The 25,184-nt window shown below is 44.4% G+C and overlaps 1 protein-coding gene across 1 annotated transcript in view; it reads right to left on the bottom strand.

Moving 5' to 3' along the window:
- Positions 1-25,184, bottom strand: part of RPS6KA3 (ribosomal protein S6 kinase A3) — a 319,536-nt gene that overhangs the window by 273,211 nt on the left and 21,141 nt on the right. Inside the window, exon 2 of the mRNA XM_082245344.1 lies at positions 220-273. Coding sequence (XP_082101470.1) covers positions 220-273 — 54 coding nt within the window. The remainder of the gene's footprint in view (positions 1-219; positions 274-25,184) is intronic.

The raw sequence follows: 25,184 nt of genomic DNA, 5'->3' as shown, positions 1-25,184 counted from the left end.
AGCATCCCAACTTTTTTGGAATTAAGGTCATATATACAAAATCAAAAGATTTGGCTTTACATACTTTCAGTCCTCAAAGCTGAAATACAATTAAACAAAGTAGACTTCTTATAGAAAATGTCTACAGTAGAGGAAAGAGACCATGTACAACATGCATATTTACATATAGGTTATTTCTTGAAATTGTATTTTTCTTTATTAGTTGAAACAAAAACTCACATTGGTATCGCTGTCTTCTTCACACATCGATTCTTCCACAAACTGCTGTCCATTCTATAAGTATAGATACCGGAAAAATATTTAGCATAACTGAGCATAAATACACAACATTAACACAAGAAAACATTAAATTATTTAATCAGGAGGAGATAGTTAGAATTTTTAGAAACTAAGTGGGGCATAATCCCAATGTAAAAATACAAAAATGCAGCATATACAATTGCAAACCAGGGGTTATTTGATCACTGTAATATATCACTGTAATATATATATTTTTGCCAATGGGACCTAAAGCTGTAGCTTAAATCCCCCCCCCCCCCCTTCATATTGCTATCTTTAAAATAAAATAATCAAATTCTCCCATCAACACATTTGATGTGGATGAGGGAAGCTGCCGCTGAGCTATTGTCCTAGAGTTCTCCTCCGTCAGAATACACTGATCAGAGCTGCTTGCTATAGCCTGCAGCGATGATCAAGCTCCTTAAATCCGACAGAGCGGTTGTACAGAGGTTGATCAGTAGATGGACTTCTGTTCAAGCACAGTATCCATACATGGACTAAAATTCATCCAGCTCAGCAGGAACCATATTGTTGGGATCCACCCGAATGCCTGATCAGCAGCTGGCTCGGCCTTTCAACACGTGGATAAAAGCCAGAGCTAACTGCTTCTGCCCCCTCTTCTGCCTGGCACTCCAGTAAGCGTTGAAGCAACAGGGCTGACCGAGAACTGAATGATCAATGGTCATGTTGCAGCTGCAACATCAGACTAATGCTGGTTTTGTTTTTTCTTTAACAACCCCAAACTTCTCCTTTAAGGTGTCCTTGTATATCACTGATTGTTAACCAACCTCCATTCGGTTTCATTACAACATACAAGGCGCGATCAAAAAAGGCAGGAGACATTTCTGGGGGTGTGGGTGTAAATTCATGAAACCTGCGTGACATTTTCATTGTTCATACAAACCCATGTAGTTCCTATTTGCGACACTTGTACTGAGTCACTATTGTTGCAACCAATTCAAAGAAGAGAATACTGCTACGTTGGCGATAAGCAAAGTGCACATAAAGAAGACTTCTTCTGTATCAGTAGCATGTTGGTGACAAAATTCTTAAACAATTCTGCAACAGAATCCTATACACCTTAGGGCTCTTTCACACGGGCGGTCCGATCAGATCCGCCTGTCAGTTTTTTAGGCGGATCTGATCGGATCCTCCATGCAGCTCTATGGGGCAGTGGGTGTCAGCGGAGACACCTCCGCTGACACCCGCTGCCATCCGCATCCGATCCTGTGCTGAAATCTGGACGGATGGAAACCCTATTTTTCCATCCGTTCAGTAATCGGAACGGAGCGGATCTGATTAGAGCGGACAAGCGGTCCGCTCTCCTCCGATCCCCCATAGAGGGCAGCGGGTGCTGAGACACCTCCCTCTCCTCTCCTCTCTGCAAGCGGAGACGGAGCTGTCATCCGCCGGCTCAGCGGGGATCGCGGATCGATCCCCGCTGAGCAACATGGATCTGCCTACGGAGGCGGACCGTGTGAAAGAGCCCTTACTGACACATACAAGAATCTGACAAAGGTTGCACAATTCACCAGACTGATTTCTAACAAGTATCTATGACAATCTATCTGAATTTGACAAGTGTGTGCTCGTTACGGAAGTGAAAGAAAGGGCAAGAAGCTGGATTTCCTTCCATCCATCCAGGTGCTTTGGAGAAAGTATTGTTATGCGGTTTGGGAACATACAGAAACCTGCTATCTTCACTAAAATTCAGTCAAGACCCCTCACATGGAAAAATCAAGTGGGAAGAGAAACTGTGCCAGTTCACATTAGTGCGATGACAGAGATCGCATGTAACCAGGAGCGCACTGCTCCTAAAATTACATGTGATCTCTGTGCAGTGTAAATTCAGACATACAGTTTGTATGGCCGAATTTGCACCGCAATCGTACGAAAAGACGCACAGGACCCTTTTTTGGTCCGCAGCAGAATAGGATCGCATGGTAGTTCACACTAGTGCGATCCGATTCTGTGCGAACTGTCAGATCGCACTGCGATATGCGATCTGATCTGGGGCTGTCGTTAACTCTCAATTGACACCCCCCAGCGTATCGCATATGGTAGTGTGAACTGCCAGGGGTGTGGATGCGATGCGGGAACACAATGTATATTCGCCGCATTCCCGCATCGCACAATGTGAACCGGCACTCAGATGAAATTTAGTTCGCTAAAGTGTTGTGTATTATAAACAACTATATTTTTTCGTTTAGAAAACACTTTTTTTTTCTTTTTTTATTGCAGTACTGATTATCTCCTTCAGCCACTCCATTTCCCTGTCTATATGCAATGGCTGCCAAGCATTGATCAGGGCAGGCTCTCTCACAATGACAAAGGCAGAACCAAACTGCACAAATGAGAAGTGCAAAAAGACAGGGTGACAATCCAAGAAAGCAGTTGGAAGAGGGGAACGGAGCCTTGTTCAGGAACTGTTAAAGAATGACAAGATAGGAATAAAAAATAGAATGGCGCTCTAGTGTGCATCATAGTGGTAAATAACCCCAATGGAAGCTCAAATGTACAATCTTATGAAAGTTTATTGGGTATGTCCATAATTAGTTAAAACAATTAGCATGTAATCCTACCGATCCTTGAAGCCTCTGTCTCCTGGCTATACTACAGGAATCCCTGATGTGTGTCATGGGAACCTGGTACCTCTGTAAACGATGGACGGGAGGTAATGCTCTCAAGTTGGAAAACAATGGTCCTCAGTCGTGGCAGCTCACACGGTCCAGTGTGCGGCCGCGTCCCTGAACCAGAGCCGATGCGTTGCGCTCCCGCAGTGCCCGCCATAAGCCCTGGGAGCCGCACGCTGATGACGTCACCAGAGGGAGCCAGAAGTCCGCTGAGAGTCAGCCGAAGAGACTACCCGAAAGCCGGGGGGAGCGGAGGAAATGATGTGCTCGCTTCTCTGGAGCCTCCCGTTGCCACAACTACATGTTTTGCTACGAATGTAGCTTTGTCAAGTTCTACCGACCTAGCGTGGAGCAAAGGTCTGCGCGCTCGCAGGCCAGACTGGGGTGACCACTAGATCTAGATTATCCAGCCTGTCACCCAGTCCGGCAGTTGATTGTAAGCTCTCACAGGAAAAAAAAAACCGGAGAAAAAAAAATCATCTAAAATAAAAAATTGCCAGGACCAGAGTTCCCAGCAAGGAACTAGGTCCCTACTCCTGACTAGGTAGAAGAAAAAAAAATAGGTACCTATTGCAGAGAGGAAGTGTACCCCCTGGGACTGCCCATAGGCATAGCCAGACTTTTTTTCTGCCTAGTGTCCTACTCCTGTAGGGGGCAGTATAACCCAAATGCTAAGAAGATCAGGAGCTGTGCCCGTCAATGAACAAAAAAGAAAACATGTTTAAAACAGCAGATTTCCTGCACTGTAATATACTGTAGCAACTTCTACTGTGTAATACACAGCACTGTACTGGCAGCAGTACAAGACACTTCCTCTTTGCTGCCGCATACAAGCAGAGCTGCTTCTACCGAATCTCCGCCATTTAGGAGGAAAAGCCTTGTCTTTTTTTTTTTCAAATGAACACAAGGTTTATTCTGCTTGGCCGAGGTGGAGATCGTCATCTGCCCACCTCTGCCAATCAGAAGAGGTGTGAAAACATGCATCGTTAACGCATTTTAATGCATCTACAGAGATATAAAAAGGCACGTAAAAAAAAAAAAAACGCAACCACATTACAACTATTGCATCTCTAAAATATTACCCAAGTGATTGTCAAGATCAAGGAACAATGCCTTTACAAATCACAGTATTTCCAAAATCAATAAAACCTAAAACAAAGAATCTTCAAGTGAAAGCCACAAAAACCTACATAAGTCTGGTATAGTAGGTAATTATAAATACCACATCAATCAAAAAGTGGGGAAAAACAAAAACCCTCTCTAACATTGTAATCTATGCACTTAAAGCGGGGTTCTACTCATTTTTGTGTTTATTAAAAGTCAGCAGCTACAAAAAGTATAGCTGCTGACTTTTAATAAACACACACTTTACCTGTCCCACGATCCAGTGATGCGGCTGCCCGAAGCCTCGATCCTCTCCCTCTCCTCCCGGCATCTCTAGTGTGGGCACCCAGCTGTGACGGTGCGCACTGTGAATGGCCGGGCAATCTTCTGGGACCTGTGACGCAGAAGATTGCAGGGAGGGAAGGGGAGAGGAGAACTTCCTCCCGAGCCACCTAGACGGCCCGAGCGGAAGTGGAAGCGGGTACCTGTCAAATCTAGGTACCCGCTTCCCGCCCCCCCCCCCCCCCCCCCAAAAAAAAAAATGACATGTCAAATGTGGCATGTCAGTTGGTCAGCAGTATTTAAGGTGGAAGTTCCACTTTTGGGTGGAACTCCGCTTTAAAGTAGAACGGAAGTCAACACTTGTTTTGTTTTTGTATGATATGAAGTAAAGGATTATAACCCTTGTCAGGATTTTTTTTGTCATCAGTTTCCCATTGTGAATTTTTTCTTTCACATCCTGTCCCATTGCCAAAACCGGGAATGAGAGGAAATCCCTTCAAAGTGAGGGAATCCCTGTTTGTCACCAGACTCACTGTTGCCTTTAGATATACTATAAAACAGAATAAAAAACCTAAAAGCAAACATTAGGTTGCAGCTCACCAACTCTTAGATGGTATGGCTTTATTTACTTTCTTTTTTTAGTCTCTTAATTTCACTTGTGAAATTAAGTGCTCCTCTCAAGTCTGTTTTTCAACAAAAAAAAGCTGTCCTGCAGATGTAGCATTTAGAGGGGCTGAGACAAACCATTTAACACTTAAAGAGTACTTATAATGATCAGCATTTATGTAAAACCTTTATGGTAAGGCTCCATGTACACGGGACGTTAGAAAAAACGCGCTGCAAAGCTAGTTCTGACGAAGGGAAAAAGCAGCTGTTAAACGTGCTTTCAGTAGCTTTTTCCTTTGGCGTTATTGCACGTTTTGCCACGTTGCTTTTAGCAATGTTTTTTCTGCCTCCATTCAAAAATCAATGGTTCCCTATGGGAGCCTATTGATTTGAATGTTAGTCGAACCGCAAGTCGGATCAGGCTGATCCGACTTGCGCTGTGAGAATCTTGAGGGGGAACTCCACGCCAAAAATGGGAAAAAAACTGCGTATGGGGCCCCCCAAGGTTCCAAACCAGGCCCTTCGGGCCTGGCATGGAATTTGAGGGTAGCCCCACGCCGAGAAGTCCCCCCCCAAAATACATACCAGACCCTTATCCGAGCATGCAGCCCGGTAGGACAGGAAGGGGGAGGGGACGAGCAAGCGTGCCCCCCCCCGAACCATACCAGGCCACATGCCCTCAACATGGGGGGGTGTTGGTGCTTTGGGGCAGGGGGAGCTCTGCACCCCCACCTCAAAGCACCTTGCCCCCATGTTGATGGTGACAAGGGCCTCATCCCCACAACCCTGGCCGGTGGTTGTGGGGGTCTGCGGGCAGGGGGCTTCTCCGTATCTGGAAGCCCCCTTTAGCAATATAGGAAGTTGAAGGGCCAGATCACCAGGTGAAAACAGAGGGGAAAAAAGCAAACTAAATCAGGCACCACATCTAATGAAGCAGAAATATTACATTTTTCATTTATAGATCAAGTATGTAAATACAATACAAGCAACATTCATATTTGAAAAAGTTTTTCCTATTGGAGGATCACATCCCAAAAGAAGGGTGCAAAGTTGTGGAGTCGCGCAGCGCCCCTTCGTCAGCCGCAACATGCCTTGATCTGCGCAGCTCCGAAACGTTGCACCTTTTTTGTGATGTGATCATTCCTTAATTAAAAAGCTTTTTGGGTGTCACGGATTATCCGTGGTGTGTTGGCAAATATGAACGTTGATCTGTGATGGTTCCAGTTTGCAGCTGGATGTTGCTACAGCACCCGCTAATTCTGAGCCTGAACCAGGAATGTGTGAGTTGTGAATATTAACATTATCTCAATACAACCAAAGCACCTTGCAGCACAGCCAAAAATGATAAATTGTGTATCCTGTCATAGGGTTGTGTTCAGCAGTCACATAACTTTAAAACAGTCTATTGGGTCCCACTTTTGCATAGAGAGGGGCAGTAGTGGATAATGTCAGACAGGGAGGTGCATTCCCCAATGATCATCAACACAGACAGGTGGTATGGCCACCAAACTGACTACAGGTGATGCAGGTTTTCCATGTCAACACAACTCCAGCAGTGATTCCAAGGAAGCAAACTGACCTTACCAGCACAAACCTGCTTTCGTTTGAAAAAGGAACCGTGGGAAACTAACTGGGCATATACAATGTCTAAAAACAAAGAAAGAAATATATGAGCAACAAAACACAGATAATCTTATTTGTGGGGTAACATGCACTACTTGTTCATGAGCAGAATTTGAGCGTACTTTGAACTTTGAGCGTATGCATACACTTACCTTGTAAAATCCATTCCTTTCATCATAGAAATTCAAGGCAAAACATTTGTGTAGAGCCATATATAAAAATAAAAAAAAAAAAAAAAAACACACAAATACCCTTTCCCCCCTTTTTATAAGTGATCATATTCCCTCTGTACTTAGCTGCACAAGAGCTGGGGAGAGGAGACACAGCAGTACACTGAACTTTCTCATAGATGGCTATTCTGGGGGGGACAAGTCTAATCATTGGAGGAGAGCAGGCTGAGTTCCCAACACAGCTAGAGAAGTGACCAGTGTGTGCTCACCTGCTTAGAGTGGTCAGTTTTTGAACGGAAAGCAGAGGAACTGGCAGAAACACCAGGGATTTCACACAAAGCAAGCAATACGAAGAGAACAGGATACTTTTTTTTTTTTTGCAAGTACAAGATACAGCAGGCACATATGTGTTGGGGTAACATTCTTTAACCACTTTGCCACTGCTCACTAGAGCTCTACTGCGGCAAAGTGGTTCGTTATCGTCTGGCGACGTAGACCTACGTCGCCAGACAGTCCCCTTTCTCGGCTGCGCGCGTGCGCCACCGGAGGCTCGCTCCCGCTGTATTCAGTCACAGCGGGAGTCGGGCCAGGGGAGGAGCAGCGGCGATGTGTGGAGATCTGCCCGCTTGTGTAAACAAAGCGGGCGGATCTCCTAAGGGACAGGCAGGGTCAGATAGCATGGTTCAGCATAGCTGAACCTGCGATCTGTCCCTGTGTCACTCAGTCACCTCCCCCCACACGTCAGTAAGCACCAGGCATACATTAACCCCTCCCTCTCCAATTAAATTAACCCCTTCCCTGCCAGTGTAATTTTTACAGTAACAGTACATATGTATAGCACTGATTACTGCAGTAATGTCACTGGTACCCCCAAAAGTGTCAAAAATGTCAGTTAGGGGTCCGATCTGTCCGCCACAATGTCGCAGTCCCGCAAAAAAAAAAAAAAATAAATAAAAAAAAAAATCGCAGATCGCCGCCATTAATGACAGAAATCTTTCCCTTAGTTAGTAAACGCAATAACTTTTGCGCAAACCAATCAAAATACGCTTATTGTGATTTTTTTTACCAAACATATGTAGCAGAAAACAAATTGGCCAAAAATGTAAAAACATTTTGATTTTTATATTTTTTTGGGGGGAATTTTATATAAAAAAAAATGTGAAAAATATGGTTTCAAAATTTACGCTCTTTTTTTGTTTATAGTGCAAAAAGTAAAAATCGCACAGGTGATACCACCAAAAGAAAGCTCTGTTTGTGGGAAAAAAAGGACGTAAATTTTGTTTGGGTACGGCGTTGCATGACCGTGCAATTGTCAGTTAAATTCGCACAGTGCCGAATCGCAAAAAGTGGCCCAGACATAAGACAGCAAAATCCTCCGGTGGTAAAGTGGTTAAACTAAAATCAGAAGTCTACTAAAGGTTACAAAATACAAATCAGAAACAACTATCCAGTAAGCAGAATACAAAGTATTAAACCTTTGCAAACAAGACTCAAAGGATCACTTAAACATACAATGAATTCAAGAATGTAAAAAGGTCATGAAAGCCATATTCTGCAATGATGCCTCTGAGAAAGCATAGAAGATTTTGAAGATAACAGATATACTCACCAGTTTTCTTTTATGTAAACATCCATGATAGAACATTATGTGGAGAACTTTCAATATCTACAGGAGCAATAGATCAGCTGAATTTCCTGTATCACGCCCCAACACCTTACATACTCAGCTATTAAACAGATTAAATACCCAAAATGATGCAAGAGCCTGTATTATAACCAAGATGCATATTGATACAGTAGAGGGTAAAGGATCATCTGTTGCCATGGTAGCCTTCAGGAAGAAAGAATAGTGGGAAATAAATCTGTTTCCTGGACGTTTCCCCATGGCAGCAGGACGTAAGATTTACCATAGCAATACATTAACAGACTGTGTAGGTGCACATTACCGGTGTTAACGGCATTTAGACAACAATTTTGGGAAGTTGCACTGCTTGGATATACTGTACAGTTGCAGATGACAAATCTTCTATCCCCTTGCCGACCGACCGCTGCATATATACTGCGGCAGGCTGACTTGGCTGCGCAAATCACCGTACCTGTACAGCGATCCACGGGGGCGAACCTGGGGGCGCGCATGCGCCATCATTCGCCAGCGGGGAAGCCGATTCATGGGGATCGCTCCACGTGGAGAGAGAATGGTGATCTGCTGTTGTAAACACAGCAGACCGTTGTTCTCTCTGGAATCAATACAGAGCGCCTGCGTTCCTCCTATTTAGGATCAAAGGTCTCTGTTGATTCCACAAGCCCATCCCCCTCACAGTTAGAAAATACTTCCTAGGCTCACACTTAACCCTTTGATCGCCCCTGAGTTAAACCCTTTCCTGCCAGTGTCATTATTACAGTAACAGTGCATATTTTTAGCACTAATTACTGTAGTAATGTCACGCGTCTCCCCAAAAAATGTCAGTTAGGGGTCCCATCTGTCCATTGATGTCCTTTTTTTCCCCCACAGATAGCGCTTTCTTTTGGTGGTATTAGATCACCTCTGCAGTTTTTCGTTTTTGCGCTATAAACAAAAGATTTTGAAAAAACAGCATTATTTTCTACTTTCTGCTATAAAACATTCCCACCAATACATTTTTTAAAAATCAAATTTTTTTTATCAGTTTAGTCTAATTTGTATTCTGCTACATATTTTTAGTAAAAAGAAATCCCAAAAAAGCATATAATTGGTTTGCGCAAAAGTTATAGCGTTTGCAAACTACAGGATAGATTCTTATCCTCAATCCTCTTATTGAAACGGGACTCATGTAGATATTGTGGGGTGGGACTTTGGTCAATTCAAAAATCACAGGTATACTGCAGAGCTGCCTAGTATATCCCCAATACTCCCAACATTTGCAGAGCCTAAAGAGCTAAATTCATGTTGTCACAGCCAAGGAAGAAGATTTTCTCAAGAGCTTTTATTGTGTATTAAAAAAAATAATCATCACAGCACTTGCCGGGTGACCATTTAGTAGTCGTGTAGGGGTGTGGCTACACTTTGGGGTAGATTTCCAAAAGAAGTGAATAAGAAATTCTCTAAACACTCAATGCAGGTGTATGGTTCTGGTGCCTGTTCTAAAATACTGCGATTGATTAACCTACAGTTAATGTCACAGTCACTGCTTAATAACTATGTTGCTTACTCATTAAGAAGAAAAAGAGATGTTCCCCCCCCCCCCAAGAATCCTACTTTGTTTCGATGCTGCATCTGTCCCCTGGCACCTCAAATAATGAGAACCCAAGAGACTGACAGTCAGCAGCTCTATGCCCCCCACCCCCACTGGAGCGCTTGGCAATGGAGGAGGTGGGAGCGGACTGCTCAGGCTCTCAAGGGCTCACTGACAGGCTGAGCTGGGTGCCGATCCTTGCATGTGGGAGGATCCAGACTTCATTGTCACGATTTTGCCCGAATCTGGACCCGTTCTGTGGCATCAGCTGACAGCGGGCTAATTAAAATGGGTCACAGGAATGCAGAACGAACTACACTGAAGCTTCCTTTAATGCAGGACACAAAATTCCCACAAACCTATAAAAAAACCTTTATCAAGCAAATTAGAAACCAGTTTATCATAGATCAGGCAGTGCTTCTTCTAGCCAAGTCTCAGTAATCGGTTTATAGACCTGTACGTCTGTATTCCAATCCAAGCAAACACATAATGAAGAGGTTAGGGTCAGATTTCATTCACCCGCAAGTGCAAATTTAGAGCAGCCAAAAGGAGGAATTTATTATGACTCAGGCTGTAACCTTGATAATAAATATAGAAACAAGATATACATGATATACCTGTGTTCAGATCCCAATAGCTTGTACATGCATATAATCTACCAGTTGATAAAGGGGTGTGACCACATATTAAAACTAAAAATACTGGAAGAACCCTCTACACACTGCTACACCCTTTCAAGCAAACTCTGCAATAAAAAATAGGGATACCGTATTTATCGGCGTATAACACGCACTTTTTCCTCCTAAAAATGGAGGAAAAAGTAGCAGTGCATGTTATACGCCAATATAAGAAACAAAAGTCCAGAAAGCACTAGCAGCGCCGAGAGGTAGAAGGGGGCGGGCAGCGCCGAGGAGAAGGGAGGAAGCGCTGTCATTGGAAGTCCCGCCTCCTATGCCGACGTCAATCATAGGCGCCAGGACTTCCGATGACAGTGTGTCCTTCCTTCTCCTCGGCGCCGCCCGCCCCCTTCTACCTCTCAGCGCTGCTTTCTGGACAAGTGATTTGTATAGTGGCACGGGCACTGGCGAGGCGGCATGTATGGGCACTGGCGAGGCGGCATGTATGGGCACTGGCGAGGCGGCATGTATGGGCACTGCGCTGGCGAGGCGGCATGTATGGGCACTGCGCTGGCAAGGCTGCATGTATGGGCACTGCGCTGGCAAGGCTGCATGTATGGGCACTGGCGAGGCTGTATGTATGGGCACTGGCGAGGCTGCATGTATGGGTACTGCACTGGTGAGGCTGCATGTATGGGCACTGCACTGGCGAGGCTGCATTTAAGGACACTGCGCTGATGAGGCTGCATTTGTGGGCACTGGTAAGACTACATTTAATTTTAAAAAAATGTTCTGAGTTCAAAGCTGTTTATTTTAAATTTCAGCATTTTCCTGAAATTTCTGCCCTAAAATTTAGGTGTGTGTTATACGCCGATAAATACGGTATTTAGTTCACACAAATTGTAATGCATGTTTAAGGTGGCCAACTACGTCAAAGCGATACCTATTTAGCCAGTTCCTACTCCGCTTTGCCACTGAAAATGCTACTGTGGACAATGCCAACCTAGAGCAAATAGACACAAAAATGGGGAAGAGCTACCTCGTTTAGGTATGGCACCTGACCTGCAATACAAAACCTATACCTGTGCTCAGATGTGTGTCTCGTGTCGATTTGTCCCAGGTTGACATTTTGTCCACAGTAGCATAACATGTACTGCACTGTGTGAACTAAATATCCCTATTTTTTTATTGCAAAGTTTGCTTTAAAGGGTATAGCAGTGTGCAGAGGGTTCATCCAATATTAATAAATGTCTCTCATTGCAACATGAATTTTCAAAAAAAAAAAAAGGAGCACAACAGTACCATTTTAGGCAAGCGGTCTCTCACTGAAACCCCAAATGAAGGTTCTTGTGTGTTATCAGCTTGAGCAACTGAAAACAGTAAGTTGAGTGCTGTAAATACTCAAAGCAAATGAGACAGAGGAAAGCATGTTGAAAAGAGCTTAGCTCCTTAAGATGCCTGCCCACCACAAGGCTGCTACTTTCTTATGTGCCCATGATTTCCATATTCTAGTGTGAGTGTATAACTTATTACAATAAATTTGTTTTACCATTGCTGTACTTTAGATTGGCGCTGCTCCTCTCTTCTTCTCATCACCTATCACACAGTCCATCACCAGAGTTCCCCTCACACAGCCACCCTCAGCAGTCTACTAGTCCCAGCAAAAAAGTTCACACGAGATCCTAAGCATGACTGATGAGAGCAGTGGGGAGTTCTCACAGTCAGATCCTGATTCGGCATTTGAACCAATCGAAAAGCAGTGGATCAACGACCCAATCGGAGGAAGAAAGGGTCCTTTCTAAAAGGATACGTTGCTCTAAAAACCAGGCAGCCACCAGGGATAGACCCCAGGATGAAATGCCCAGGCTCAGTGCTGGTACCTGGGGGGGGGGGGGATACTCCAGCATGGTCCTGGGCATTTCATCCTGGGGCTCATCTCTGGCAGCTGCCTGGTTTTTAAAACAATGTGGAGTGTCACATCCCCCTAGTACCAGCAATGGAGTGTCGCATCCCCAAGAGTCAGGACCACTACATACCTCCCAGATGCTCATGCCAACCTAACATGGCTGCCTTCTAACTCGGGATCAGCAAGTTTTCCCCCTTTCACCACACAGCCAGATCTACATGCCAATACAAAAAAATTTTCAGAAATAGATTTTTTTTTTCTTGCCAGACCCTTTACTCCATTTTATTGTGGGCCAGACAAATTATTTGCCCAACAGTATATTGCCAACAACCCCGCTTCATCCTATGCCCATCCATATGAGTGGCGAGATCGGACTTTGGAAGAATTTAAATTGTTTATGGGCCTCACCCTTAAAGCAGGAGTACAGTCCAATGCCTTAAATTCTCCCCTGCAATCATTAACGTAAGCCGAGTTCAGCCTGATGTGTCAAAATGAAAAAATCCTAGTTTTTCTACCTTTATTTTGCAGTATCCAGTGCTGCCCCATGACTTCAATTCCTCTTCCTTCTAAATCCAAGAGCAGAAAGTGGGTGTGGTTACTGAAAGCTAGTGATATCACTTCCAGGGAGGGGCACTGTTCCTGTGTAACCGGTGGGCGTATACAGGATGGGAGAAGCTGATCATAGGTTCCTGCCCAATGTTCTCTCATCAGTAAGGATGCATTGTACATCCTAATTCATGAGAAAATGAAGTAGTTCACACAGGAACGGGGGGGGGGGGGGGTCTACCATTTTTCTACCTTCCACGTTACCTGACCCTGGCCTTACCGACGATGCATTTGCCTGCTGTTTTAAAAACAACGTTTCTGACATCCACGTGCACTGACCTCAGCCTGTTTACCGATTATGCCTTTGCCTGCAGTTTTAAACCAAGTTTCTGACTTACAAGTGTACCGACCTCGGCCTGCTAATCAACCACACTTTTTGCCTGCCACTTGGACTGATCTTTTGCCCTTCTACTTCGGTACACAGGGGTTTCACACATATGTGAGGGGCTTCAGAATAGAGTTTGGAGTATAGAAAAACTGTTTTTGGTTTTCTGTGTTCCCAGAACAGGGTCTGGAGTCCAGAGGCTTCAAAGATATTTGGGTGGGAGAAGCCTCTACCCCTGTTCCCATTCTTTCCTGACAGAGGCCTTAAGCTTGATGGTCCTTCCTGCTGCCTGGATCAATATTTTGGCTGTGCTTAACATATCGCTGCATAAAGACCCAGGACCACATCTCTGCCTGCTACCTGGACCAATGCTTTGGCTGTGCTGACACTATCCCTCCTTAAACACAGCTGACCGTTCTCTCTGAAATTATCACAGAACACCTGTGATCCTTCTATATAGTATCACAGGTCTCTATGGTCATTTCACAAGCCCCTCCCCCAGTTAGTAAACACTCCCCTAGGCTTACATTTAACCCTTTGATCACCCACTAGGTTAACCCCTTCCCCACCAATGTCATTATTAGAGTAACAGTGCATATTTTTACTAATTACTATAGTAATGTCACTGGTCCCCCCAAAAGTGTCAAAAAAGTCAGTTAGGGATGCGATCTGTCCGCCGCAATGTCGTAGTCCCGCTAAAAATCTCAGATCGCCACCATTACTAATACATAAAAATTACAAATCTTAACCCTAGTTTGTGGACGTGATAACTTTTGCGCAAACCAATCAAAAAACGCTTACTGCAATTTTCTTTTTAACCAAAAATATGTAGCAGAATACAAAATTGGCCTAAAAGGATAAAAAAAATTAGATTAATTTTTTTGGGAGTGTTCTATAGCAGAAAGTAAAAAATAAATGGATTTTTGTAAAATCTTACCGTAAAATCCTTTTCTCTTAGCTCATTGACAGACGTAGTCCTCGGTGATACACCACCTTCGGGTTATGTTGCCTCCACAGGAGCAGGACTAGACAGGAAATTAAAAAGCTCTGGCCACACCCTAGGGGCAGTCCCAGAGGGTATATCCTCTCTCTCTCTGCCTCAGCAAATCAGTTATGTGAAAAAGCAGTCTTTAGAGATTTTAACCCAACCCAACTCAAAAACAGAGGGGCGGGGACTACGTCTGTCAATGAGCTAAGAGAAAAGGATTTTACGGTAAGATTTTACAAGAATCCATTTTTCTCTAGCGCTCATTGACAGACGTAGTCCTCGGTGATACACCACCTTCGGGACGTCCCAGAGCAGTATCACAAATGAGGGGTGGGAAAATGGAAATCAAATCCCAATCTAGAAGGCCCAACCGGTGCCAACTAGAAGTTTACAATGCTCATCCTTAATGATGAGCCTCAACAAAAAAGAGAAAAATTTTTTTTTTTTTTTTTTCAAACAGAAAAAAACCCTCGAGGTAGACCACCGGTCTCCTCAAATTGCGGCCTGCAAAACCTTGCGGCCAAATGAGGCATCCGCCGATGCCGTCACATCAATTTTATAGAATTTTGTAAAGGTATGTACCGACGACCAGGTGGCCGCCTTACATACCTGGACCACTGACGCCTGATGGCGAAAGGCCCAGGAAGTACTGAGCGCTCGAGTGGAGTGCGCCCTAACAGGGAACGGAGGACTCTGACCCTTAATAGAATAAGCCTGTACCACCGTTTGTCTAATCCATTTGGCAATGGTCGCGGCAGATGCAGGCAAACCCTTTCTGGGGCCATCCGTGATCACAAAAAGTGAATCCGTCTTACGGAATGATTCCGTAGCTTTCAGGTATACCCTGATTGCCCGAACCACATCTAAGGAATGCAACGCATGTTCCCGATGATGCTTGGGCTGAGGACACAAGGAAGGTAGTACAATATCTTCATTCAGATGAAAATCTGAAACCACCTTAGGAAGAAAAGATGGCTTAGGATGAAGTACTACCTTATCCCTATGAATCACTAGGTATGGGGACTGGCATGATAATGCAGCCAGTTCTGACACCCTGCGAGCAGAAGTAATAGCCACCAAGAAGGCCACCTTCTGGGATAAAGTAAGCAAGGGAATCTCCCTGATGTTTTCAAAGGGAGGTTTCTGTAGAACCGACAAAACCAAATTAAGATCCCAGGGCGGTAAGGGCGCGCGGACTGGAGGAGCCAGGTGCCGCACCCCCTGGATGAAATTCCGCACCAAGGACTTGGTAGCTAAAGGTTTCTGAAAGAAGATTGCTAATGCTGAAACTTGACCCTTGATGGTGCTCAAGGCTAGCTTCTGCTCAACCCCTTGTTGCAAAAAGGCCAATATTCGAGTCACCGAATAGGTACGTGGAGGAAATCCTAAAGATTCGCACCACGCAATATAAGTCTTTCATGTGTGATAATAGACCTTGCTGGAAGTCGCTTTCCTTGCTTTAATAAGGGTAGGAATGACTGAAGTAGACAAACCTCTGTCCTTCAGTACTTGGGTCTCAATGGCCAGGCCATTAAACCCAGCGACTGTAAAGCATGATGGTAAATTGGTCCTTGAGACCACAGACACTCCCTGAGACGAAGTTCCCACGGAACGTCTGCGACTAGCATGTCCAAGTCGGCCAGGCCGGCTTGAGGAGGCCAGCCTAGAATTTCTAGGACCACTGGCGCTGATAGAATCTGAACCAGGCGTCCCTAGAGGTATCTGGCCCCGACCATCCGAGAAAGTCTGGTCGTTTTCTGTTCCCACACATTTATCAGATACCTGATTGTTATCAGGAAGGGTGATCTTTTCTGGTTGAACCTCAGGGACCGAAGTCACCCGACTAGAGGCTACTTGGCCTATCTGGTCAACCAGATCCGATTCCTGTGAGGTATAGGGACTAATCTTAGGAAAAGGTAAAGGAAAAGATCTATTCAGGGAACGGTAACTACCGCTTCCTGTAGTACTTAAATGTTGGAAGGGAAGAATCGCACCGGTAGTAGTGGTTGAAGCTCGATCTAATGTCCTGAATACCGGTGAAAACGTCCCCCCACCCTGAAACCGGGTGGGGGCGCACCTTCAGGCTGTGTACTCCTTTGCTTCGGGTTTGGCTGGGTTGGTCCTCTGCTTGTCCGACCAGCCCTTCTTGAACCCTCCTGGAGGAGTCTTGCCTTTCCCGCTAGTACCAGCCGGGCGCCCTTTATGGGCGGTAAAGAAAGGTCCTCGCTTGTTGCGAGGTCCCTTAGCTTTAGCAGCCTGTGGCAAAAAAGTGCTCTTGCCACCAGTGGCATCCTTGATGATTTCATCTAGGTTGGCCCCAAATAGACGATTCCCCTGAAAAGGGAGATTTGTCAAGGTCTTTTTGGAACCTAGGTCAGCTGACCAGCATTTTAACCACAGCACACGTCTGAGGATCACCGCTGACATAGATGCATGCCCTAATAAGGGAGTAGTGTCCAAGGCTGCGTCACAGATAAACTGTAGCCCTTGTATAATCTGTTCCATCAAATCAGATGTCTCCTGGGGAATATCTTTTCCCCTAAGGTCTTGGCGTACCATTTTCGCCCATTCCGTAAGTGTCTGGGAAACTAGACCAATAACAATTACTGGTCTAAATGCTGACCCTATCAGAGAGAAGATGGTGCGGGACTCTGCTTCCATCTTTCGATCCACCGGATCCTTAAAGGACGAAGTGTCCTCCACTGGGATAACCGTGGCTTTATTCAGCCTGGAAATAGGTGGATCCACCACTGGTGGTACCGTCCATTTCTTAATGATGGATTCCTCAAACGGATAGCGTCTAGCAATACGCTTGGAAATAGTAAAGGTACGTTTAGAATGCTCCCATTCTCCTTTAATCTGATTACCGAAACATTTGGGTACAGGAAAAACCTTCACCGTTTTGATGGGCTTATTAGTACCAAAAGGAATCTCTGTTTCAGTTGCCTCTGCCGGTAAAGCCTCAAGTTTTAAGGTTTCCTGCACTGCCACAACTAGTGCGTCCACCAATGCTTCTTCCTGAATTATAGCAGGAGAAGAAGCGTCCTCCTCACTGTCTGAGGGGGCTTTACCTGGGATAACAGCCTTTGCAGAGGAACCTGCAACTGCAGTGACCATCTCTGAATCAGAGTCAGAGGTGTCAGATAGTATAGGGGTAGGCGGGGGTCGCTTCCTTGACCCCCGTCCCTGACAGGCCGCCTCCACCCGAGCCACCATAGACTCCAAAATTGCTGTAAATGACTCTACACTCTGTGCACCGGCGGGTCCCGTGGCCCCCTCGAGGGAAACAGGTGGGGGAATATGTGTGGCAGGGTCCATGATAATTCCAGTCACTTCCTGGATAATATAATTCAAAAAATAAAAAACTTTTTTTTTTTTTTTTCTTCAGACCCCCAGCGCCACAAAAAGCCCCTTAGTGTTACCTGCTAGGGATCCCTATCGATCGAGAGAGAGAGAGATAGACCCCCAGGCTCACCACTTGATGCTCAGAGTTTAACTGCAACAGGTTACAGCGCTGTCTTGACAAACAGGAAGTCTTTTGGCTGGCTGCCCAGGAAGAAAGGAGGCGGCTCCGCCCCTCTGCACGCCTTCCGGCGCCTCCCCTAGCTCCACGAGGTGTTTGGATCACCTCAAACATGGCCGCCCCCATGCTGGAGACACGAGGCTACGCCAAAATGGTGGCTCGTGCGATCCAGCAAAAAAAATGGCGGCGGCCTGTACTGAATAGCGGTGTGCTGCAGGGCACACAACACTCTCTCTGCATGGGGATTTGGCGTGGTTGGCGGTACCGGCCCTGGCGGACCGCATGGCCATTCGGGAGGCCTGCTAATAGCTGGAGATCTGATTAGGAAGGCAGTCTACATGTCCGTGGCTTCTGACTGGTAGGTAGCTTATTCTTATCACCGTAAGATTCCCAGAATGCCACAGATTATAATCTTTTTAACATGTATACAATTAGATTGTTAGCTCCCAAACCAAGCCTCCTGGCTTTTTGCACATAAAATCACACTCAAAGTAGGAGGATCTGTGTCATTTATAGGATAGAGAGGGACTCTATCTTACCATACAGAGAGGGGCCCGCGTTCACCACAAGACCCGTCAGGGGAAAAGGGGGAACATACTACTCACCATACCGGAACCAGGCGGGCACCAACTCCTGACAGTACCCCTCTCCACCGGGGCGGGAGGGCTGTCGACCGATATGGACGCCGTGACTCATGGTCTTTGGCGTTTCAGCGAGACGTTTAACTCGCGGGGTCAGTCCTTTAATGGGACTTTGTCGCGGCCGACCCAGCGCGGAGCTATGGCCTGCACGCGCTCGTAGGCTGAACTGGGGTGACCACCAGATCTCAACATCCAGCCCGTCGCCCAGTTCAGCTTTCTTGCTTGAAGATCTCACAGGAACACTGGAGAAAAAAAGCTGTCTAAAAAATCCTTTAAGAAAAAAATCTTGCCAGGACCTAAGATCCCAGCAAGGTATCTAGGTCCTTACTCCTAACTAGACAGAAAATAACTGATTTGCTGAGGCAGAGAGAGAGAGGATATACCCTCTGGGACTGCCCCTAGGGTGTGGCCAGAGCTTTTTAATTTCCTGTCTAGTCCTGCTCCTGTGGAGGCAACATAACCCGAAGGTGGTGTATCACCGAGGACTACGTCTGTCAATGAGCGCTAGAGAAATATATATTATTTTTTTCAGAATCGTCGCTTTTTAAAAAAAAAAAAAAAAAAAGTCACTCAGGTGATCAAATACCACCAAAAGTAAGCCCTATTTGTGGAAAAAAAAGGACATCAAATTTTGGAGGTGTTGCACGACCGCTATTTTCCGTTAAAGTAACGCAGTGCCGAAACGCAAAAAAGTGGCCTGGTCTTTAAGGGGCAAATCCATTCGGTCCAGAAATGGTTAAATACCACCAAAATAAAGCTCTATTTGTGTAAAAAAAGACACAAATGTCATATGGGTACAGTGTTACATGACTGTAAGGGTCCATTCACACTAGCGCGACTTGTCAGGCGACTTGGTCGCCTGACAAGTCGCGGTCGGTCGCCTGCCATTGATTAGCACAGGACCCATTCTATTAGGAGCGACACAAGTCGCTCCGACTTAGAAAAAGGGTCCTGTACTACTTTGGGGCGACCTGGAGGCGACTTGCATTGACTTAAATTATATGAAGTCCGTGCATGTCGGGCCGAGGTCGCGGTGCACTTTACAGGTCGCCCCAGCAAGTCGTGTCGCCCCCTGTCTGAATGGGCTCTTATTGTCAAAGTGTGAGCACTGAAAGCTCTAAATTGGTCTGGGCAGGAAGGGGGTTATAACTGCCCTGTAGGCGAGTGGTTATAAAGGTTTTTGAAGTTTTTTTTTTTTTGTTTTTTTTCAGGCCTAAACATGAAAGTGTGTGTGGGGGGGGATTAAAGAGTGGTGCAATATTCTAGCCAGAGTAAATGGAGCAGAACCTGCTGCCTATTCTATGCTGTGTCTGACATACATGGCACACACACAGCAGTTCAGCTGGAGCCGCTGATTGTAAAGTGTAAGTGCTGCGGGAGTAGACAGATGGATGTGAGCTGTCTGCCAACAGTTCACATCCTGTACACCAAGTCTGACCTGATGGGGAACAGGGGCTGGTTAACTTTAGAACCACTCAGTTTTTCCCCCACGAAAAAAAAAAAAAAATACACACACACGACCAAAAATATCCCAACAATATCTTCACATACAAAGAAAGGGAGGGGTGTGGAAACCTCACAGAAATGCTGCAGGTTTTAGAAAATTACAAAAGAGAATTGTGGGGCCTTTTCGGTGCAACATGCAGTTCTTTTTACTGAAAGAAAGCAGTGGAACAGATATTTATTTTAAATTGTCTATTACAGCTCCACCACCGCTGGACCTAGCAAAGGGCCTCCGCAACCTTTGTTCTGGGTCTTCCTGGTAGCACCGCTGCAGCTAGGAATATAAGTTGCCTCAGCAGCGGTGCTGCAGGCAGGAAAAGGTCTACTTTGGCAATGCCGCTGCAGCCTGGAAAGGGGCTCTACCCCAACGTCACTGCAGCCAAGAAAAAGATTTCACCTATGTAGTATCACAGCACTGCTGCAACTACGAAAGGGCCAACACCACCACAGAAAAAAGGTCTATCACAATTACATTATTAAATCAAATAAAACAACTCAGAAAAGGACCACACAGTATTACCCTTAGGCTCCGTTCACATGTAGGCGTTTTGGGGGCGTTTTCCTGCTCTAGGATCAGCTCTCAAAATGCCCAAGACAAATCCTATTCATTTTAATGGCCCCCGTTTATATCTGAGTGTTTTGACGCTGTGAGCAAAACACCCAACGCTCAAAAAAGTACATGAGCTTCTTTTTGGGCAGATTACAGGCGTTTTCCATTGGTCTCTATTCAATCTAAAAACGCCTGCACAAAAACCGCCTGTAAAAACACCCATAAAAACGCCTGAAAAAACGCCCATAAAAACACCTGTAATAGCAACGCCAAGATGTGAACGTAGCCTTAGAGTTAGGTACTAGGGCATCTTCCATGACCACTAGGTGCAAACCATAAGCACTCTAGGGGGTATTTTACATGGGATTTAGCCAATTATTCTAGAAAATAAAATATTTTTAAATGCAATTCGAGCTTTACCTAGTACATGAAATACAAGTTGTCCATTACCAGTACAAAAAAACAAAAATGGAGGGGGGGGGGGGAAGCACATGTCACATTTCTGCAGACTATATCAAAATCACTTCTTAGGATAAAAGGCCTAAATATTGTGATTCTCAAGCATAAACAGGAAGAACTATGCAGCTAAGTATTTGAGCTAAAATGGCTTCACAACTTTGCTTTCACATTTTAAAGTGACTACATTTTTAAAACAACATATCATACTCGTCTGCTCTGTGCAGTGGTTTTGCACAGAGCAGACCCTAATCCTTCTCTTCTGAGGTCCCCTGACGATGCACCTGGCTCCTCCCCCTGCAGAGTGCCCCCATAGCAAGCCGCTTGCTATGGGGGGGGGGGGGCACTCGCATGGGCTGGTAGGTTGCCTGTGCACAGAAGGTTTTTTTACCATAATGCAGACAATGCATTAAAGAAAAATAAAAAAACTTCTACTTTTACAACCACTTTATGTCTAGTGCTTTTTTTTTTTTTTTTTTTTTTTTTTTTTTTTTTTAATAGAGTTTAATGTGTCTTGCAGAAAAAGTAAATAGATTCTGCTCCTGCTGGACAGATAAGATGAGAAATTATGAAAGAACATAAAAAACCACACAGGTCACATTTTAGATTCTTACTGAGGATTACTCTTTCATGCACATGAGGAATTTCGAACGTGGTTTAGAAAAACTATTTCCATCCTACTTTTAGAGATGGCCAGGAGAAAGACTACACATGGAAGCTGTATTAGATTGCAAAGTCTCGATTTAAAAAAAAAAAAACACAAACCTGTTATACTTACCTCCTCTGGGCAGTTGGTTTTGCACAGAGCACCCTGGATCCTCTTCTCGGGTCCCTCTTTGCTGCTCCTAGCCCCTCCCTCCTTTTTTTGTCCATTCAGACACGGAGATGCTGTGCGGCCCCGCCCCCTCTTTCTCTCTCGATTGGCTCGCCGACTTTGACTGACAGCCGTGGGTGCCAATGGCACCACGGATGTATCTCAGCCAATCAAGAGGGAGAGTCCTGGACAGCTGAGGGACTCGTGCACATCTTTGGACAGAGGGGGCACAGGTGAGTATTAAGGGGTGCAGGGGAGGCTGATATACACAGAAGGCTTAACTCAATGCATAGAATGCATTAAGATAAAAAAAAAAAAAAAAAACACAACCTTCCCGCCTTTCCAACTCCTTTAAGGTGTAAACTATTCCAATCCTTGGAGCAACAGAAGAATTACAGACAAAACGATAGCCCCCCCCCCCCAAAGATAAATACTGTCAAGACAAAAAAATAAAAATAGAAATCAGAAACTAAGTAAAATTTTGTAAGGCCTTGCTGACTAATGTTAGTATTGTAAGACACTGAAATGATATCAAATTTAGCAATTCTTCTGTACCTTTATGCATGTCAGTTTTTTTTTGTTTTGTTTTAGGTCATTCCAAGTGTGGCCCACCAGCACTGCAGTGTTTAACAGCTCAGATTAGGTTTCCTAAATAAGCGAGATATTTCTGATCTAATAATTTCCACCGAGTGTCAGAGCTGTTCCATGTGCCGCAGACACAAAACACTGCAATAGTCATTTGTCTGAGGATAGTCCCTGTAATTCTTTCCCTGTATCTGCCTGCTTCACTTACATAAAAATTTCTAATACATTACATAAAACATTAGGTTTTATAACCACCTGTATAACATTCTGCATATACTTACAGGCTCCTACAGACTGATGAAGACAGGACTGACCCACAGGTAAGCATTTTTCTTAAATCACTCATTCATGTTGAAATCATCAGCAAATACTGCCCACCCATAATGCAGAACTCCATACATGAGCAGCCAAGCGCCAGGTTACAGTGTTTTAACATGGAGGAAGGTTGAGATGACAGCATGTAAACCATAGCCCAAGGGCTATGATAAATAGCCTAAAGGCTCAAGATAAAAAAAAAAAAAAAAAGCCACTTAGTAAAAAATGTGCTTGACTGGGATTGCCATGAGTTAAGTCCAATGAGGTGCATGCTACCTCATGAACTGATCTCATATTTACAGTTTACATTTTTATTGAGTGCCAGGTGCTTAGCTATCGTTATACTTCTGGCCTCAGCTTCTGTAACTGCAGAGTTGCATGCAGCTGCTGGGCCCAACACCTCCCCTCCTCACATAGCATTTTGTATATAGTGAACACATTCACAAAATAAAAAGCCTTTTGCGAACGAGCATTAGAGGAATGGTGTGGGCAGAGCTGCTTTCTTGTGAGAAGACAGCAATTACACTGCCAAAAAATAAAGGCCAGAAAGTAGCATACACCTTATTAGACTTCAGTCTTAATAAACCAGCAGATTTTACAAAGTGGCTGAATTCCTGGAGTTCCGCTTTAAAGCCCCTAGAAATTTGTTTAACCACTTTAGCACTGCTCACTGTGCCTCTACTGCGACACAGTGGCTGGTTATCGTCTGGAGACGTAGACCTACGTCACCAGACATTCCCCTCTCTCAGCGTATTCATACACAGCGGGAGTCGGGCCATGGGAGGAGAGGCGGTGATCACCGCCGCTCTTCCCCGATCGATTGAGGAAATCCGCCCGCTTGTGTAAACAAAGCGGGCGGATCTCCTAGGTGACAGTCACAGATTACAGGATTCGGCATAGCTGAACCTGCGATCTGTGCCTGTGTCACACAATCCCCTCCCCCCACAAACGTTAGTAAGCATGAAGCATACAGTTAACCCCTAGATCACCAATAAAGTTAACCCCTTCCCTGCTAGTGTCATTATTACAGTAACAGTGCATATTTATAGCACTGATTACTATAGTAATGTCACTGGTCCCCCCAAAAGTGTCAAAAATGTCAGTTAGGGGTCTGATCTGTCCGCCGCAATGTCGCAGTCCCGCAAAAAAAAAAAAAAAATCGCAGATCGCCGCCATTACTAGTAAAAAAACCCCTAAAAATTACAAATCTTTCCCGTAGTTAGTAAACGCAATGACTTTTGCGCAAACCAATCAAAATACACTTATTGTGATTTTTTTTTTTACTAAAAATATGTAGCAGAAAACAAATTGGCCTAAAATGTTAAAAAAAAAAAAATAGATTTATAAATTTTGGGGAATTTTATATATCAGAATGCAAAAAATAGTTTTTTTTCTTTCAAAATTGTCGCTCTTTTTTTCAAAAATTAAAAATCGCACAGGTGATCAAATACCACCAAAAGAAAGCTCTATTTGTGGGAAAATTAATTTGGGTACAGCGTCGCACGACCGCGCAATTGTTCATTAAAGTAACGCAGTGCCGAATCGCAAAATATAGCCTGGTCAGGAATGGGGTGAAATCTTCCGGTCTTAAAGCGGTTAAAAATACGCTCATTTTTTTTTTTTGTCAAAGACATGTAGCTAAATACATTTTGGCCTAAATATATGACAAAAATTGAATATATTGGATATTTTTTAACTGTCAAAGTAGAAAATGTAAGCAGTATCCCACTATTTCCCTTCTCCAATCCCCTTTAAATCAAATAAAAACCACAAACAAAGATGCCGGAGTTGTCGCTACTTCAGTTGTCACACCCAGGGACTCAGCTCACATGGGCTGGAAAGGATTCCGGTACTAATGACAGACCCACATCAGCCCTGGAAACCTTGCTACATGGGCATATTAACCGCTTACATACAGAGCAGTTAGACCCCCTTCCTGCCCAGACCAATTTTCAGCTTTCAGCACGCTCACAATTTGAATGACAATTGCTCAGTCATGCTACACTGTAACCAAACAAAATTTTTATCATTTTTTTCACACAAATAGAGCTTTCTTTTGGTGGTATTTGATAACAACTGGGTTTTTTTTTTTTTTCGTGATACAAGCAAAAAAAGAGCAAAAATTTTGCAAAAAAACTTTTTTTTTTAGTTTCTATTATAAAATTTTGCAAAAAAATTAATTTTTCTTCATACATTTGGGCCAAAATTTATACTGCTACATATCTCTGGTAAAATGAACCCAAATTAGTGTATATTATTTAGTCTGTGTGAAAGTTATTGAGTCTAGAAGCTATGGTACCAATTACTGAAAATTGATCACACCAGATGTACTGATGGCCTATCTCCTTGCTTGAGGCCCTGAAATGTCAGGACAGTACAAATACCCCCCAAATGACCCCTTTTTGTAAAGTAGATAGTGCAAGGTATTTAGTAAGAGGCATGGTGA

Source organism: Pelophylax lessonae (genome assembly GCF_965119305.1).
Source record: "Pelophylax lessonae genome assembly, chromosome: 2".
Lineage (NCBI taxonomy): Eukaryota > Metazoa > Chordata > Amphibia > Anura > Ranidae > Pelophylax > Pelophylax lessonae.
Note: the sequence above shows the minus strand (reverse complement) of the source record. Positions and strands in the feature narration are given on the sequence as shown.